The 19,474-nt window shown below is 52.2% G+C and overlaps 1 protein-coding gene across 4 annotated transcripts in view; it reads left to right on the forward strand.

Moving 5' to 3' along the window:
* LOC142583058 (paired box protein Pax-6-like) overlaps window positions 1–19,474 on the forward strand; it is a 218,037-nt gene that overhangs the window by 81,405 nt on the left and 117,158 nt on the right. For all 4 annotated transcript variants that reach the window (XM_075693333.1, XM_075693332.1, XM_075693334.1 and 1 more), the window contains exons 2-3: window positions 1,195–1,266; window positions 18,387–19,301. In XM_075693333.1, the coding sequence (XP_075549448.1) occupies window positions 19,151–19,301 (151 nt within the window). In that variant the 5' untranslated portion in view covers window positions 1,195–1,266; window positions 18,387–19,150. The remainder of the gene's footprint in view (window positions 1–1,194; window positions 1,267–18,386; window positions 19,302–19,474) is intronic.

Genomic DNA, 19,474 nt, shown 5'->3' on the forward strand with positions numbered 1-19,474 from the left:
TGCTAGGCATTCGTCTTGGCCAGCATTGACTTGCAACAGATTTATAATAAAAACGTCTTCGTTTTTTGTTGAGACAAATAGATGAAGTTTGTTTTTATATATAATTCTACTTAAAACAATCGCTTTTTAGCAGCTTTCTCTTGTTAATTTACACCTTTAAAAACGCGCTCTTAGTCTGTCGCCATTTTTTTTTTTTTTTTTTTTTTTACTGGGAGTGCACTCTGTTTTCCCGTTAAGAAGCGCGTTGCCTAAAGTGTGACTCAAGGTCCCGAAGTGCACTCCCAGTAAGTGCACTTAACTTGCCCGCTTGACAGGGGTATAACAAGCGCACCACAGCCGCGGATACTCATATCCTAGAGAACTAAATACAGATAAGCGAGAATGAGGTATTCTTGCGCGAGTATTGCCTTACTTACTCATGCGCGATCCTGGATACATGCACCCTTTATGTGCGAGACGGCCTCATTCTGCGTGTTTTTTTGGACTTGAGACTATAGTGCAGAACTACACTTGCACACTTTTTGGATTCACACGGAACATGCATGCTGCTGTTGCGTGATGGGTATACAGACAGTTTCTGTTTGGTTTGCCGTATATATTCGAACCATACGACCAAGCTAAAAGGAGCAATCATCGAAATTATCGTGAGAAATGATATCGTACATTTTTTTTTTTTTTGCTTTAGTAAAGAGAAAAGTATGCCGCTAACCATCCAAGACGAAGAGCGTGGCAAAATAATCAACGTGCTATCGCGCTCAATATAAGTTACAACAGGGCAACCTGTTGTTGTTGCTCGTTATTTCTTTTTTTTTTTTGTAAACGCTGCCATGTTGCCCTGCAGTGCCCGCATGGCAGTATGGCAGCGCCTACACACAGAAAAAAAAATTGCTGAACACCGCTCCAATTACTGGCGGCACCCTGTTCACAAGAAAAATGGCACTTCCTATGTTCATTATTGAAAGAACAACTCATATGGATCACGTTATAGTACATGTATGACGCCGACATAATATTGTGTTATCGATGTCAGGGCGGGTGTGCAAATTGGTTAAGACGCTCCTGATAGCGTGAAATGCCGCTGTCAGATAATACAACTACAAGGTAGTCAAGAACTGCATGGGGAACCGTTGCTGCGCCGGGATGCTATGCAACGCGCATAGTAATTGTTGGCATTTTTCTTTCTCTTTACTATAGGACACCTTCAACGGAGCTTCTACACGACTTCCCTGCAGAACCTTGTTCTGTAACAGATTAGGATATCACAAGGTAAGGAGCTGACTGCGTTCGTCGCCTACGTACTCTTGATATTGTGGAAACACTTTCTTTTTATATTTCGCTCCCTGCTCCATGTCCACTCGTGCTCTGTACTTACATGGAAAGAGAACGCAGACCAAGAAACAAATCTACGAGTAGTAATAATAATTTCGTTAGTCCGGCTATGTCTAATAAAGAAATATAAAATAGAACAAAAAAATGAATAGCCCCATTTTCTCAGCCCCTGTTCATCAAAATATAGGCTCGTTTTCATGAGCAGTGTAGCAAGCAAACGTCGACACTAAAAAAAGCTCAAATTATGTGGAACTTTGTCGCGGACACATAGCCGTCACGTAATGGCGGCGTCAGTCTCGCTTTTTTTTTGTTCTTTCTTCAGTGGTGCCGGGATCGAAGTGAGCTAAGCTAACGCTACTCATTAGATAACCTCTACCATTTAATTAACGTCCGTCTCCGGCGGACACAGCCGATGACGGATCACGCAATACCGTCCGAGGGACGCACCGCCGGCATGACGCCCAGAAAAAAGAGAGAGAGAGAAGAACGCATAATTGTGATCGGTCTTAATGGGCTTAACAATATAGGAAGCAAGTAGAAACGGCATTGCTTAGGGCTCTAGAGGCTAGCACGGCCAGGAGGAATCGTACGTACCAACCCTGCGCCAGCTATAGGCCTTGGGGACCTTTCTTCCGAAGAGGCGCGAGACCGCGTTCGCGTGTACAGACGCGCCCGGGGCGACTCGTCGCATTGTTTCGTCGTGATGAGCGCGCCGAAAAAAAGAAACAGTAAAGGGTGACCGGGCCGGAGGCGTACGCGCAGGCACAGCCCGCGTCAACGGCCTGCGCCTCGGCACCGTGCCTCCGGCGATGACGGATCGGAAGCGGCTGAGCAGCGCCCGCCAGCCGGGAGCGCACGCCTCGCTACACCGGCACCGCGTGTCCGGATGCGGAACGCGAGCGCGTCGGTGTCGATGCTCGCCGGCGCAACGCGGTCGAAAACGGAGGTTCGATCACCGCGCGCCACTGAGCACGGCTGGCTGGCGCGTCGACCATCTATGTAAGCGCGGAGAGAGAGAGAGAGAGAGAGCAACGTCCGTCGAAAACAAAGAAACAAACGATAACAATTTCGCGAAGGGGTCGACTGCGGAAACATTGCGCCGGTTTCTGTACAGTCCATGGGCGAAATGTGTGGGCTATGCATGCACGAGCCAAAGAAAGAACGAAAGAAGGAAAGTCTCCTCTTAGAAAATGGTCCGCTCGATGAAGAAGTGTGTGGTGAATTGAACTGAATTCTGGGGTTTTTCGTGCCAAAACCACGATTTGGTTATGAGGCTCGCCATAGGGATGAGGGACTTCGGATTAATTTCGACCGCCAGGGGATCGTTAACGTGCGGTCCGTAACTGCCTGACCATGCAGGGAAATAAAAAAAAATGAGGAAAGAAGTTCATTTAATTTACTTAGTGTTTATTTATTCCACTTAATATAATTTCCTTTGTGCAATGCGAAAAAAGAAAAGACAGTAACCGGGCTTCCCGAAATACGCGATGACGGTGCGTTTTTCTGTGGAAAGCTTCCAGCACATAAAAACATTTCGTGGCCTCTCGAGCGGCCACGAAATTTCGATATTTGAATTCTAGTAGGCAGACGTTGCCACAGAAGCACACAAATAGGCGTGACGTGTGCTCAGCGCTGATCAGTACAGAGATGGCTGCCACTCGGCTATGCGAACGTCTGCAGAATGGATTATGCGTGCACTATGCGACTGAGTGGATGTTCCTGCTGAGCAATTGCAAGGCATCTGTCCTCATCGTGCACAGCAGACGCTTTTGTTAGCTTCAGAGTTCTCGCGCTAGAAAATTAAGACACCCAGGGCGAATTTCTGCTCTTCTATACAGGTACGGAGAGGAGTGGACCCGCGTTAACGGTCACTCCCAACCGACATTAGTATTCACCGCTCGCTAAACCGAGCCGGTCAGTATAGCAGGCACGGGACTCGATCAACGAACTCCCACCATCACGTGGCTCGGACAACACTCACGCACGAGACGCTCAAAGGAAAAGCGGTCGCCGAGACAAAAGGCGGAGAGGACGCGATAGATCACAATCGGGGCTCCACGCGAGAGGGAATAAAAGCCGGACGGGCGCAAACCGCGGAAACCTGCAGCGGCGGCGGCGGCGATAATGGTCGAGCAAACAGCGGCGACGGCGAGCGGAATGAAATTTATGGAAAAAACGCGCAGAACGGGAGGGGACGGTGGGCAAAATGTGCTGCCCCGAAAAGCTCCCCGTGGGCCGCTTGCAAAGTCGCGTGGGCGGCGTGGGCTTCCGGCCCTGGCGCCGCCGCAATCTGAGCACCACATCTGACGCGCGCGCGCGCGCGCGCGCGCGCCGTGGCGGCTGCGAGCGCGCCGATCGGGGCGCGCCTTGGGGAAACACGCGTGACAAAGTGTGGACAACATCGCCGGCGACAGTGGCGCGTGAGAAGCGCGGCGCGTGGCGCGGTACTCGTGGCGCTCAGGCAACCGTGCAGGGCGCGTGCGTGCGCCAAGCTCTGCGGTACACCGCAGCCCGGGAGTGCACTGTGTGTACGGGCGACGACGGGTGTGCCAGAGTGTGTTTATGTGTCCGCGTGTGACGGCTCCGCACGCGTATGCGCGAGTGTGTGCGCGAGAGAGAGTCATTGGGTGCTGCGCATGCGCGAGCGTCTTTCTGTGGTTGTCCTTCCCTCGTTAAAGGGAAACTAAAGAGAAAAATAACTTGGGTCGTATTAGTAAAATTACCCTTGCACGATGCCAAAAAGAGAAAGGAAACCACTCTTAGCGTGAGAGGAGGCATGTTAAACAAGAAAGAAGACAGCAAGAACAAAAGACAGGTGGCGAAGCTGCAATAAACAATCCGCACCATCTCGGCGCGTGATGTCGCAGATTTCCGCAGCGTAAGCTCAGGCCTCCTTTATTTATTTTTTTTTTTGTCGGTAAGGATAGAATACATCATATGCTGGAAGAACCACACTACTGAGTCAGTTTCCAGAATTTCGGCGCTACAACGCCCCATTACAAGAACATACATGAAAATCTGTGATGTCACACTGATGTCCCAGTGCTGCGTTTCCGGAATGAAATACATAAAGTCAAAATTGGCCTTCGTTTTCTCGTCTAGTAAGAGCGCTATTAGCGCGAAATTCTCGATGATTAGTCTTTTTAAATAACACATTTATTTGGTCTTTACTGTCCCTTTAACGGTTCTGGTTCAAAACTAGACTCTGTGGTATACCTGTAAAGGATGAAGATGTCTTGAAATATGGTGCAGGATGATTTGTGACCTATTTCCGTTGCTTTCAGTTTACTTCCAACTGATATCGTATATAGTGGCTTTCTAGTTCTCAGTCTCTGCCGAACCTGTCACTTCAGGTGTTATTAGCTAACAGATTTGTTGGGGCTTTTGTGTTGTGCTCCTTTTTGTGCGGACTGCACTACTGGACGTCGGGAGCCGCCTACTCTATCATGCAGGTAAACACGCAGCGCAACATAACACGGTTTCTCTTAGAGTTTCGGGCCTAACGTCAGCAGTATAGTCTGTTAAATGTAAATTTTGCTCGTGTTTAATGTAATTGCGCTCGCGTTTGTTTCCTTTCTTGTCCCGTCCTTGCGCACTTCACCCACAAGTTAATATGCACCTTGAACAAGCTCAGCTAAAAACCCTTCTTCAGCAAATTTAATCCTAACGTGCGTGTGCCAAGAGAATCCATATTAAATATCAAGCAAGAAAAGAAACTCGTCGTTTGCGAGAGCTTCTTTTTTTCGCTTCGGTTTCCGAAGGACCATGCTTTTCACGGCTGTTTACAGAGTGCTACATTCTTGTATCTTAGCTATAGAGTGTAGTGAGCTCAGATGTTAAGAGGGTGTGACCCAGTGCGAGTTGCACCCGTTAGAATTAAGACACCTCGTGATGCATGTTGTGTAAGAAAGCAGTAAAAATATTTTAAGAATGAATTCAGCGATCATCGCTTCAAGAAAAAAAAAAGGGGGGGGGGGGGGGGAGAAAGACATGAAAGACAGATGAACATAAAGGAGTGTGAATTCATGAATAAAATATACACCGCTGCCCTCAGATCACTGTCGACATTTTCTACTCTAACTTGAATTCTTAAGAAAGTTATGTTCGATGAGAACATGCACCCTATTCTCGATAGCCCAACCTTCTGACGTCATACTTTCCTGTAGGTCACCGTCGCATTCGGGTGCGTCACGCCCGCCGTGCTTGTCGCCGGAAGGTAATGACAAGTATGATACAGTCGATATCGATTACCCCCTTTGCGAAAGAATTCAAATCGTATCGAAACCGGAAGAGCGATTGAGAAACAGCCTCCCATTTCCGTGTGTGCATTGTTAAGGCGCTGTCGCGCAGGGACGACATGTGACAACGCAAACACGTAAACACGGTGACACGGCGCGAAAAAAAAAAAAAGAAGAAGGCGTGAAGAAGACGTGCCGGCGAAGCGCGCCCTCTGGCTTCCCACGCCGGACGGAGCGCGCCCACCGCATGGACAGGGCGAGTACAGGGCCTCTGCCACCTCGAGGAGCTCTATGCCTCCGTCGAGGCGCTGCGTGACCGAAGCGGCGGCAGCGGTCCTCCTTTTTGTCCGCCCAACGCGCAACTCAATCGACGCAGGCGGAGTGTCAGTGGCTTTCGTGGGGCTGCCTGCCACTTCGTGGAGGGAACGGCGCAAGCAGCGGGGTGGACCCCTAATTGCAGACCGGTCGTCCGTCCGGAACCCGCAATCAGGGTGCCGATCCGACGTCCGAGACGCAGCTAAGGCGCGCGCACGCGCTGGGCTCCGTTAGTTCAGCGCAGCGCTGCCGATGTGTGCGCGCTTCGAGAAGACGCGCGAACTGCATATTTCCGCGGGCGCATTCTGCTGATGTGTGTGCCATACTATCTCTTACCGTGTCTACTACTTTTTTCTTTTGCATGTGCCATTCGCATGCGTCCTATTTAGTTCCACCTCCAATTCGAAAGGGTGCTGCTGTTCGTATTTAACGGACGGTTGCGGTGCTGGTGCGTTGTGCTGCTGGATGTAACAACTGTGCATGCTGGTCTCTGTGACCAAAGGAACAACTTCGGTTTGCGTAGAAAGAGCGCAGTCGTTTCAGATCCTTTATTACGCATACTTTCTCATCGGTACCCGCGATGACGTTCATGTTCATGTAACTGTAGAATGTGACACACGTCGCCAATTGGCTGCCTCGATGTTTGCAGATTTTTTTCAGGACCTTGAATCAAACAGTGCAGCGAGGAACATTCTGTGTTATAGCTCCTAAGCACGGAACCCAGTTCTCTCAATTTATATCGAGTGAAGGCCCCATGGAAGCTTGACCGAGAGTAGGCCTTTATGAGCCGAGACCTGTCGAAACGAAGGAAGAAAAGTACGTGTACACCAAATGAATTGCGCTTGCTGCAAGCGGCTCGCAACTTCTTAAGACATGCGGACGAGGCGACGCGGTCTCCTCGCATCTCTCTCCTTCTCCGAGTGGCTCTGCCGACGGCGCAGCGTCTTGCACGCAACTAATACGGAGACACCAAAGAATGTGCCAGAAACAGAATCCACGACTGTGCCCCTTTCTCGGAGACCCTGTAATGATGGGCGCTTGTTTCCCGGTGGCGCACCGCCGCCGATCCATGGTAACGTGACGCCCTGCAGGCGCCGCATGACTTCGGCTGCGCGCGCATGACGAGTGCGATCTCTTTGGCCCGTCCACGCCGCACCGTTCGTGGCAGGCAGTCGTTTTCGTCTTTATAGGTGACGAGCGCCCACGAAGCGAATAAAGCGCCGCAATCCGCGGCGTAGATATACATCTGCGAACGGTATACCGCCTCTCGGGATGCGTGGGACCTTCTATAAATGTGCCACATTAACGCGTCTCGCGATCACCGTCGCTTTGAGCTGCTCGCTCCTTCAGAAGCAAACTGGCTGTATTTCTCCGGCGGACCAACGCGAAAGAAGGTGCACTAGGCTCGGGCAAGGAGTATCAAAGCCCACCGCTGCGAACGCGCCCGCACCTCGCCTCTCTTGAACGCGTCTATCCTGTTGGCGCGGCATCGCTCGTGCCCAAGGGAAGGAAGTGTGCATGCCGCCTTCACTGGTAATAGCACCCATACATGGGCTGCTCTGTGCATCACTTCTTTCTTCTCTTTGCGCGGGTGAGAAACGATGGCGACTTAAGGTGCAAATCAAGGCGGCGGATCTTTATACTAAAAGCAGTTATTGGCTGCTCCGGTTCGTTACTCAGTACCCACAAGGACATCAGCTCTCGATGCCTTGCTGTTGCTGCTGATGTGGCGTCTAAGAAAGGAGGCGGATTTCCCTTCGAACGCCGAGCCTTCAGTGCCACCAGCCGATTACAGGACGCGGTCACACAGAAAAGCCTTGCGTCAGGGTTAGAATCCCGTTTATGGAACTCGCTCTCTTAGAGTGTTCCTCTATGAAGGAATGGTAAAAAGGCGGACACGCCTTGACGTCCGCTGCGACTGCTCCAAGAAGCCTGCGTGCGTACAGTTTCCTACAGCCACTGTCCAAGACAGTGCATCTTTGTTAGAGTTTCCATCTCCAGGGTTAGCCGCCGTACGAGAGAACTGATGCAGACATAGTAATCGCGCTGATCAGGGGTGGCTCCGCTCGGAAATGATACATTTATTTTAACCTTTATGCGGGTCCCTCTAATATGACGGCGGATATGGCTGCGCAGTGACGCAAAAGCGAAAGATAAGCCACATAGAGAGCCGACTCCTGGCACGGCTTCAAAACAGAGCTCTTGGATCAGCGTCTTTCGTTTTATTAGTCTCGCCTTACCACCGATCGGAACGCGGCGTATCCAAACGCAACTATATAAGACAGCGATCGCTCTCTCGAGTGACGACAAAGCGGGGGACCACACGAAGCGCTTGTCTCGGAGTGCCATCGGAGAAGACGATCGCAGCCTCGCCTCATGGGGAAGGCAGCTGGTGTCCACCGGCGATACGTCCATGGGCGCCCTTTGCTTTAGGCGCGGTCGCCCGACTCACAGGACGAGAAGGGTGAGGGTCGGGGAATGGCTGAGCAGGCGGTTTCTCGTCCAGCACTTCGATCTGCAGTGGTCACGCCTGGCTTAGCGGCGGCCTCCTGCGTTCCTCCGCGGCGGCGGATGCCGATCACGTAGGAGACCGATGGCTCGTATGAGGAAAGGGTTGAGCAGGGGAGCAAGATGCGGCTGCTGCTCCGTGGACAGAAGCGCCCTCCGGCGCGCTCTTAATGAAGGGGACTCCGCGGGAGCAGCTGGCCACGAGCGAAGGAGATGCGCTTGCATCGCGGCTGGTGGGCCGTATCGCGCGGCTCCGATGTCTTTCTCTCTTTCAAAGAGGCTTGTCTTGTCTCGATTAGGTCGCGGGCGCGGTTCACCTCCTCGCCGCCGCCGAATTTTCGTTTGGAACCGGTGTTAGCCGCAGCTGCGCGACCGTCAAGCGGTGATCGAAGGCACAGCGCATGCGGCGCGTGGGCGCGTCGTTAAGTCGCGGGTGTGCATCACCTAGGGGGCCTTCGTCGTTCGAAAAAGTGGTCCTTTTTTTTTCAGCGCTCTTGGAAAGAGCGTTATGCTCTTTAAACCAAGACAACAACAACAAAAAAAATGGCCTGGTAAATTGTATTCAGAAGACTATAAGCAAACCTGTCTATAAACACGGGTAGGCCACGACTTTGTTGTCTTGCTTACTTGTAACAAAGTCACCATGCCCATTCGGATGCAGGTTCTGAATCCACCCGAATAACAAGGCACAAGCTTCCGAGACTCAAAATATTATCCTAGTTTCCTTGCAGAAGCCTTGTCGCTTCGCATTTACCGAATCGATTTGTAAGTGTTTCTTCCTCGCTGTTTTTCCCCTGGAAGATATCTCTAGCCGAAGTTATTAATATTAATTATTAATTATTATTAAAGATGTTTTGCTCGCTCCATTGATGTGGCTTCTTGTGCCGCTTAGATCTAAAGGGAGTAGTGTGAGCCCTACTCCTATAGAATCACGTTTCTAGCAGTAACGTAACTGATGCCACGAGAACGCTTACGAAGTCGGGAGCGCAAATGAAACACGTGCACTAATGAGATTAGAAAATTTGCGAGTATATGACGGTGGTATGGTGAGAGAGGCCCTCTCGTGCACTGTACTTGTTTAAGATGATTATTCATTTCAAGTTCTAGCAGCCACCTCCATATAGAACCTTGTTACGCCCGAGGGTTTTGCTGTTTGGCTGTGAGGTGTGCTTGGCAGACTATATATAGACAGTCGTCCACTGTCAAAACTAAGTTAAAGTCAGTGCTTCAAGCAGAAGGTGATGTCTGCGTTGCCCAAGTTTTTCAGGTGTACGGCTCTATGCATGACAAACTTGAGGCTCTACTGCACTTGTGCTTTTCTCTCTCTCTCTCTCTCTCATCTTACCCCTGCCTCCTGGACGATCGCAGCGCCGTATAGTTCCCTCTAGTTATTGTGCAGGAACTTTACGGTAGAATGAAGCCTACTCAGAGGAGCTCAAGGTGGGCGAGCATCAAAGCGATTCGCGGGTGCTGTTTCGCGGCTTCGCTGGAAAAGGAACCCACGCACGCGCATCGGGCAAACCCAAAAACGGCAAGAGCATGCAAGCACCACTCCGCTTGTGCCTCGCGCAGCCGCCGCGTGTCGCTACTGGGCCGTGGCGGCACGAGAGCCCCGGGCCCGGCCGTCCGTTGGGCGCGTGGTGGTCAGGCAGCTGGCGCCCAAGTTAGGTCGGCGCTGGGTGGGAGGGGGTGGCGACACCGGGGGCTCCCGCCGGCGCATCGACGAGGCACGCACGCGTAGGCCGCCGAGCGTGAACGCGATAAAGTGCCAAGTGTGCGCCACTGCGCACGGCGCCGGCCGGCAGCTGTGCGACAACGCGGCGCGAGCCTGTCGGCAATGAAGAAAGGCGCTGCAGGGCGACCGCTGCTTTCGCGCATGTTGCTTGCTGATCGGAACCGCAGCCACCGCTGTCACGTCATCCGCCGCTGCCGCAGTCGCCCTCGTGCCTGCACGCGCGCCTTTCCCCCCGAGCTCCCATTGCTCTTTGTTTCCTCCTCTAAGCCAACGCCACATCGGAGCACTACGGGAAAGCCGAACGCGCCTGCAGCGAGATATTCGCGTGTGCGGCTTTCCGGCGCGTGCGCGTACGGATGTAATGTCAATTGGGCACATTTAATACTTCTCTCACTTTCGCCCTTTCTGACGTTCCATTTGTTTTTTCTTTTGTTGTTGTTGTTGTTGTTGTTGTTGGTAAGAAGTTACTTCCTGCAGGTAACGAGAGTCGGAACTTAGGCTTTCTGGCTAACGTCCCTGCATTCTCCACTCCTTTCCTCCTCCTCCTCCTCCTCCGTCTGCCCAAGATGGAGTGCTAAGCGCGGTGTTTAGCCGGCTGGGACCTTGCGCCGGCCGCTCCGGGTGCCTTGTAAAACAGCTGTGAGGCTCGACTCTGTGCGTCCCGAGGTTTAAATGATGTGACAGAACGTAGGTCAAGGTGGGTCTGTCGCACGGAATGTGTGTAACGACATGAAACGAACCACGGGCACTCACATTTTCGCTCCCGTACACAAGCTGTAAGCTATCTGAAGAAAACGCTTCTCCTTCGAGGTCGGCTGAAACATAATGTAAGGTCATCGCAAGGCGCTCGCAGATTACTACTGGCTGCATATATATGACTAAGAAAATGTACAGCTGTAATGAAAATGCGGAATACTGACTAGAGGTATAGGTAAAGTTCCATGCTAAGTGGAGAGGCTAGCCAAGGTTTAATCGGAATGCTATCCGAAGGATATAACACGCGATGTCCGAGGAAAGAATGACAGTGAGAAGAAAAAAGAGAAACTGCACACATGCACGAACATGCAAAGTGTACCGGCAACTTGGGCGACCTCTTTATGGCTTTTGTCGCCGCAATGCACGAAACTATATTCCCGCACACTCGTATAAGATCGAGTGCGATTCCCAATCATCCCGGTCCACTTTGCCTACTCGAGCAAACAGCGCGTGCCTAACGGTGTCTACCAACACACTGCAGCCATGCAGGCAGGATATCATCCCACATACCGCGCTCACTTAAGTGCGCGCAGGCGTTATACACATATGAGGGCAGGCGTGAGACCCACGACATACCGTGGCGTGACAACGAGTTCGCCTCGTGTGCCTACGCTCAGCACCAGCAGCCCCCTGCTGCTGCGTCCCGTTTTAAAGAGACGAGCCGCAAGCACGCACATACGCACATGCACGACGGCGGCGACAGCGAAGTGCGCGCGATGACGTCCGCTCGCTGAGCGCGTGCGGATATATCCTATATACCACGCGAGACTACGCGTGCGTTATGACGATACCGTTCCGTTATAACGAAGCAGCCTGCCTCCAAGTTTGGAAGTTCCGTATTTGGATTGCCGGAGGCGGGAAGCACTGTTTGCGCACTTTGCAAGTGGGCGCGAGCTCGGCGTGTTTCGTTCCTACTCGCTTAACCGCGTGCCTGCCGACTCTGCGTGCACGCAAAGCTCGCGTGTGGCGTGATGCGCGCACAGTCGATCGAGGAACAGTGAAATCCTCTTTGCAGCGCCGCACCCAAACGCGGCGATGCCTACGTCCGCGCGTGGCACAGGCGGGCAGAGTTGCAAGCAGCAGCGCAAGCGCTGATGCAATTAGGTGACAGCGCGCTTGCAGTCTGCTCCGCGAATGTCACCCTTCGTATTTATTGTATATGTTCTGTTGCCTGGCAGATATGAACGCGCGTCGCAGTTTCGATGCGAGCAAGGGTTGGTAGGAAAGGGTCACAGGCGCGTCAATTTTCTTTTTCTGTTTCTATTTATGTATATTTTACACTGTCGTGGCATTCTTTTTTTTCTCCTCTCTCCGAGATCGATCTGCCACGCGCGCATGTGTGACCGCTGCGCGCACTAAATGAACGTGGCAGGTCCTGGAATGGAAATCAAAGGATTGAGCAGCTGCCACGGACATCACGTAAATACTTGCTTCACAAAGTGACCTTGCAAAATGCCTCTACGTTTAATCTCCTGGGGGAGCGAATGTCACGGTCTAGACGCGGTGCCATGTTCGCTTCTCGGTCGCGCTTGTATTGTGCAAGTTTCGATTATAACAAGCTGAATTGGATACCTCTTATCTCTGCCGGCGTTCGTGTAATAAGCTCGGCAGGAAATGAGTTTCGTATATATGTAGTCAAAAAAGAACCAAAACCTCCAAACCATTCGCGTGCTAAGTCCATCTCGGCGCCGAACACATTCCGATCGCAAAGTCCAGTCACCTGTTTCAGACGGCGACGTACTCGTGCACGGTCACTTCGTCTGACAGATTGGACCTGCACGCTGCTTATATGCACTTGACAACACTGTCGAGAGCTCTGCGTGAGAAAATTGTATACATCTCCCAGCTCTGCTGAAATTCCAAGCGCGAAAACTTGTTTTGTGCCTGCAGTTCTCATTCAGCTCGAATGTCTGCGATGAGACAGAGAGTGAGTGAGTGAGTAAAGACTTTATTTGAAAACAAGGTATTGACGGATGACCTTGTTGTTAGGCAGCCACGAGCCCCTGGGCCCGGGCGGCTTCCTCAGCTCTCTCGATGACCTTGGCCTGCAGGTCAGGGTCGGAGCTGAGCAACACGGCCTCCCACTGCTCAGTACTACTTATTTCGTGATTTGGGTGATTTTCGGCTGGGCACGACCACATAATATGGAATAGATCCGCTTTTTGCTTACAATGCTTACATGTATTAGGGTATTGGTCCGGGTAGTAGTAGTGATAGGCAACGGGGTTGGGGTAGGTGTTCGTCTGAAGTCGTCTCCAAGCTACTTCTTGTCGCTTGTTAAGCGATTTGTGTGCTGGCGGGTACTCTGCCCTGGCTAACCTGTAGTGCTGAGTTATTTCCTGGTAACTGACCATGCGATCCCTCCCTGACCCTAGCGTGAGCCGTCCGGGTGCTCGGTTGGCGAGTCCTCGAGCGGCGGTGTGGGCGGCATCGTTGCCGGGTAGGGAGGAGTGTGCTGGTGCCCAAATGATCTGGATTGGTCGTGGGTGTTGGTTTGTGTCTATTATGTGTTTTACGGGAGCCGAGACCCGACCTTTCGCAAAATTGCGTACTGCTGCTCTGGAATCGCTAATAATGTAATGACAATGTGTGGAGGCTATTGCCAGAGCGATAGCCGCCTCTTCCGCTGTTTCGGAGCTTCTGGTGCGAATTGAACCACCAGCGCGTATTTGACCTGAGGAGTCCACCACTGCAAGGGACATACGGTTGCGTTCTATGTATTCTGCTGCGTCGACATAGACTACGTCTTTGAAGGAGTGGAATTTCTGATGTAGGGCTTTGGACCGCTCGGCCCTCCTTTCCTTGTGGAATTCGGGGTGCATGTTTTTAGGGAGTGGATTAATTTTGAGATGGCGCCTCTGATCGTGAGAAATGTCTACTTTAATGCTTTGCATCGACTCGTAGTTGATGCCGAGATTCTGGAGGATGTTTCGCCCGGCGGCACTCTGAGCTAGCCTTTCGTATTGAGATATAAGGTGCGCTTCTACTAGTTCATCGAGGGTGTTGTGCACACCTAGGGCTAGCAATTTAGCGTTGGCCGTTCTTATAGGTAGCCCAAGAGCCTGTTTATAGGCCCTCCGGATAATCCCCTCTATTTTCTCTCTCTCAGCCGCTTTGAGGCAAAGGTACGGGGTGATGTAGGTGATGCGGCTGAGAACGAAGGCTTGTACCAACCTTATGAGGTTGGCTTCTTTCATGCCAGAGTGTCGGTTGGCAATTCTTGAAATGAGTCGCATCGTCTGCTGAACGCATGCTTCCAGTTTATGAATTGTGTTGCCGTTGCGCCCGTGAGCTTGCATGAAGAGGCCTAGTACACGGATGGTGGTCACCACCGGGATCGCGCCTCCTCCGGCTCGCACAGTGATTTCTGGGGATGGCGCAGTGTCGGATTTGCGGTTTGTAGGGGCTCTGAGTAGGAAGAGTTCTGATTTTTGCGGGGAGCAGGCGAGGCCTTTGTCGGTAACGTACTTTTCAACCGTGTCTACAGCTTGTTGCAGCGTGGTTTCTATATCTCCATCGCTACCTTTAACCACCCACAGGGTAATGTCGTCGGCATACAGACTGTGGTGTAGACCTGGAATCTGATTAAGTTGTTCCGGTAATCTGATCATCGCTAAATTAAAGAGGAACGGGGATAAGACTGATCCCTGCGGTGTGCCACGACTTCCAAGAGGGATCTTGTCCGATTGTAGTTCTCCTATTCTTAGTTCCGCTGTGCGGTGGTTGAGGAAATCTTTGATGTAGTTGTAGGTCCTCTGGTCCACACCTAGGTACTGCAGATTCTCTAGTATAGCCTGATGCGCTACGTTGTCAAAGGCCTTTATAAGATCAAGGCCCAGGACAGCCCGGGTACCATTCTTAGGTATGTGGTCCAGAACTTGGTGTTTAAGCTGAAGCATGATGTCTTGCGTGGAAAGTTTTGGACGAAAGCCAATTATGGAGTTCGGCAATAAGTTGTTGTCCTCCGCAAAATTGTGGAGGCGGTTAAGTATAACGTGCTCCATGAGTTTTCCTACGCATGAGGTCAGAGAGATCGGGCGTAAGTTCTCGAGCTGTAGTCGCTTACCATGTTTCGGTATGAATATTATTTGTGCATGCTTCCACTGCGAGGGGATAGAACCTGTTTCCCAACAGCGGTTGAAGTACTCTGTTAGGGCAGTGATAGATACGTCGTCTAGATTTCGGAGGGACTTATTCGTTATTCCATCGGGGCCTGGTGCAGATTTAGTTCGGATTTTGAGCAAGACGGCTCGTACTTCAGCCTCTAGGATGGGTGCGTCTAGGTTAAGATTCTCCGGACCAGTGTATGGTTTCTGGGGGATTTGTGCATTTGTGCCTATGTACCGGGTTTTGAGCTCTTTTAGGAGCTCGTCGTTCGTGCCCTGGTATTGGTGAGTGATCTTATTGAGGCTTTTCCTCTGCTCGGATTTACTCTTATCCGGGTCCATAAGGTATCGGAGGAGATTCCACGTTTTGGCTAGACCGAGTTGTCCCTGCATGCTGTCGCATACCTTTTCCCATTGGTCTTGCCCATGCGCCTGGCGTGCAGGACCCGGGGGGTATTACGCGCCAAACTTCTAATAATGTCTTCTTGTGTGTCGTAGTCCGGAATCCCATGGATGATTCCTTTGGCCAGAGAAAATAAACTATTAGAGGTAAGGCAGAGACGTCAAGCAGGGTAACGGTCACGTTGGTTTCCCTGCGCTAGGCGGGGCAAAGCGATGAGGAGGAAACAAGAAATGAAAAGAACGTGTCCACACAACCACGAGGAAGGCCAATTGGCAATCTCAAGAGACCGCTTATAGAGTCCCTGTGAATCCCCCCACACGCACTCAGTGCTTACTCTCTCCTTTCTTTTCATCTTTTTATTCCCCTTTCCCCCACCCCCAGTGTAGGGTAGCAAACCGGTTGCTCGTCTAATTGACCTCCCTGCATTTCCTGTCCTTGCTCTCTCTCTCTTTTACAATGTCCCGATGCTTTTGAAGCACACACACACACACACACACACACACACACACACACACACACACACACACACACACACACACACACACACACACACACACACACACACACACACACACACACACACACACACACACACACACACACACACACACACACACACACACATACATACATACGCGCACGCACGAACAAACAAGATGACTCGTGCTGTTGACGGCTGAGAGCGTGTAAATGAGACTCATGAGAGCAGGCAGGGGATGGTTGTCGAGCTTTTCTGTAAGAAGTATGCGTATATGGATCGCCCTCTGCATGCATGCGGGACCATAACGACGTTTTCTCCAGGCCATGTGAATATAGGCCTCCCTGTAGTAATTTTGGCCCCGCAAATGCTTTGAAAGTAAATATAACTGAGGGATTCGCAACGATGCCACGTAACACTTAATGTGCAAGCGACGCCACATACACAGAGCGAAGCTGCTGATTAATTCTTACGAGCGGGAATCTTCAATATGCACCAAAATCTCAGTACATCGGAGATCTTTTTGCATTCCGCTGCCCATCAGGATACGTCCGTCAGTGCCGCGGGTAAAATTAGCGGACATGGGTCAAGAAGAAAGCCGTAGCCTCTAAGCTATCGTCCTCTGTAGTACGAATGACAACCGCAGCATTTCTCTCTTGCATGTTGGAACTTATACCGTTAGCATTTCCAACATTCTTACTGCGCAAAGCGAAAACAAAGAAAATTAGTTATGGTGAGTGACTTTGCATGCCTCACTATTGTTGTATTGCATACAATCAGCTGGCCGTCTCGGAGTGCTCTAGCAGAGGTCCATATAGGTTCTGTGAGCGGCCAGATATGAAGGCTTTGCTACGCGGAACTATACTTAAATGGCGATAATGAAGCCAGATGATAGCCACCATATCCGCTTATTATCGTAACGCCTTTTTAAACGTTATCAATGTACACTGAAATGACCAGTCGATAAGCCGTAATGACGCAAACCCAGAAACGCGACGTCTGTGCCACAAGGACAATCGCCTTATGCGTATTTTTCTAACGACACTGTGTTCATCGGCATCGTCCCAGCGTACCTGCACTGGGCTTAATAGGCCTTAAACCATGGCTTTTTCCGAGTGATGCGTATATTCCAACGGTATCATCCAGTTCTCAATGGGCTTTAACTAGTACCAGTGAGAACAGACCGTGCCCTGTCATGTCCAGCTGTCGATGTCCTTATAAGAAGAGGACTACGAGGCTCGAAACAACTTCACGCTATACACTCCCATGTATGCTACTTGTTCTTGTCACTTGTTCTTGCGACAGGTTGCATTATAGCAATCATGGAACTCTGGTTGTGTCTCTTCGCCGGAAACTAACACCAATAACTTTTGCGGTGTTCACGTCCAAAAGCTATTCATTATTTGGGCTTTGCGATCCTGGTACTAGACATTCATGTCATAATTCGGGGCAGCTGTAGAGCTGGCTACGTAAACTACGTAGAATACAGCAAATACAGATTTATGTTTCAGTTGTAGAGTGACATTTATTTTATGTTCTTGTTTTTAAGTTTTTCCGCTACCATGCATTTAGACATTTCAAAATCTGCTCCTGCACCAACCCTCCCCCATTACCCCCCTCCCCAGTATATAAATATGTGCCCGGTAACGGACCAGCCAATGAGAGACAACCAGGCGTGCGGATGGCAAACTTGCGGCCAGACGTCTGTCTGTCGCCCAGACGACCAGACAGGCATCCGCACGCGGGCGGACGAGGGCGGAACGGACAGGGGGATTGATCATGCTTCGGCCCACGGCCCACTATTGTTAAGCATTTACAGACGCGAGATAGTTGGCACATCAGTCCCCATGATTTTCTTTTGTTTGCTTGCCAGTGCAAAGAGTAAGATACCTGAAGGAAAACGAGCTCGCGCGAGACACGATCGTTGGCACGAGTCGTTGCATTTCAAGCCCCGTTCAGACATGGAGAGGCCAGTTAAACTCGAGCTCCTCTGCATAAACTGCAAGGGCATTTTCCATATAGAAGGGCCCGCCACGGTGGGGCGAATTTTGGCCCTTGAGGGCTTTGCATAGAACTTCGGGGCGAGTGCCTCCCATGGGACGAGCCTTAATAAGTGCCGGGCGCGCATGCTTCTTCAACTGCGCTGCATCGGCAGCGGCAGCGGCGACGGCCTCGGCCGCTCCGAGCAGCAGCAGCAAGCGGCAGCCGCATTCGGAAGCTCGCGCACGCTCACTCTCGCTCATTGACGCCCTCGCCCCTGCTCGCACACACCGGGCCAGGTAGAAGCCGGCGTCGCCGCCGCACACAGAGGCTCGCGGGCGCCGCTCGCGATTGGAAGTGCGCGCTCCCGCGTGTGTGCGTGTGTGTGTTCGTGCGTGTTCGTGTGTGCGCCGCGGCAGCCACGCTCGAGGAGAGCGGCGCGCCCCTTGACGTCAGGAGGTCTCCCCTCGCTCATCAGTGGTGCGCGCGCGACCGCGTGTGCGCGTCTTCTTCTTGCTCCCGCACGTACCACGGACAGGTCACCGGCGGACGCGACCCCGGAGACGCAGGCCGGCGCGGCTGCTGACCACGACTCCCCGTGACGGACGACGCTCTTGACCCAGTGCTGCCGGTGCCGCTACGACGTGAGGAAGAAGGCTGGCCGGTGCCCCCGCGAAGGTACACCGCCGCTCGTGATCGCGTGGGGCTGCTCCTCCCTGTCTTCGCCGCCGGAAAGTCGTCGTCGCTGGACTGCGTCGGGTGTAGCATCTTCCGATTGTGGATCCGTCGCTGGTCACCGCACAGCGGCCCCGGACTGGCCAACCCGCTTTGAGGGGCACTGCGTGGGCCGAGGACGTATTGTGGACTGTGACGACGCATCGCTGGTCGAGCGCAAAGTGCCGATTGTTCGGACTCGAGACGCACTCGCGAGTGTCGCTTCGAGGACTCCTCTCGTTTTGACAAGTGTAGGCCCGAAACGGGTGTCGGTTTAAGTTTTCCGTTCTCGGGACGTTTCGGTGGGCACCATTGTGAGCTGTTCGCGAGTCGAGATTTGGACCTCGAGACGGTGATCGTGAAAAAGAAAAAAAGAAGACTCGCGGTGTCTTCCGACCGAAGAGTGGACGGCGGCTGCACATACCGCCGGCGCGGACTGTAATCGGTGACTGTCGTTTCGTCGTATCTGCCGTGACGGTGGCGTCTTCGCCGGAGGCCTGCAGACAGCGGCAGGAGCGGGACGACTCGGCGGCGGCGGCGACGACGACGAAGGCGGAAGGGCCGGCCCTGAGCTACCGGCATGCCTTCATGGACCTGAGCGTGCCCAAGCGGGCAGCGACTCCCCCCGGCTCTTCGGCGACCCCTCAGCGTCCACTGCCGGTGCCGGCCATGGTGCACCACGTTCCCGGATCTCCGCCCGCCTTCTCAGCCACGGACACGGCGCCGGCCGCTATGCCCGGTGAGTACGAAGACCCGTGTTAACCAGTGTATTATCCGCACACGCCGTCCGTCAAGTTAATGTCACCCCGCGAGCCGGCGACAAACTAAATCGAAGCTCCCGAAATATGGCTGACCCAATTGTTCGAGCCAGACGGAAACTTGTCGAGTAGCTCTTGCGACTAAAGTCCTACG

This window comes from Dermacentor variabilis, chromosome 5 (genome assembly GCF_050947875.1).
Source record: "Dermacentor variabilis isolate Ectoservices chromosome 5, ASM5094787v1, whole genome shotgun sequence".
NCBI classification, from domain to species: domain Eukaryota; kingdom Metazoa; phylum Arthropoda; class Arachnida; order Ixodida; family Ixodidae; genus Dermacentor; species Dermacentor variabilis.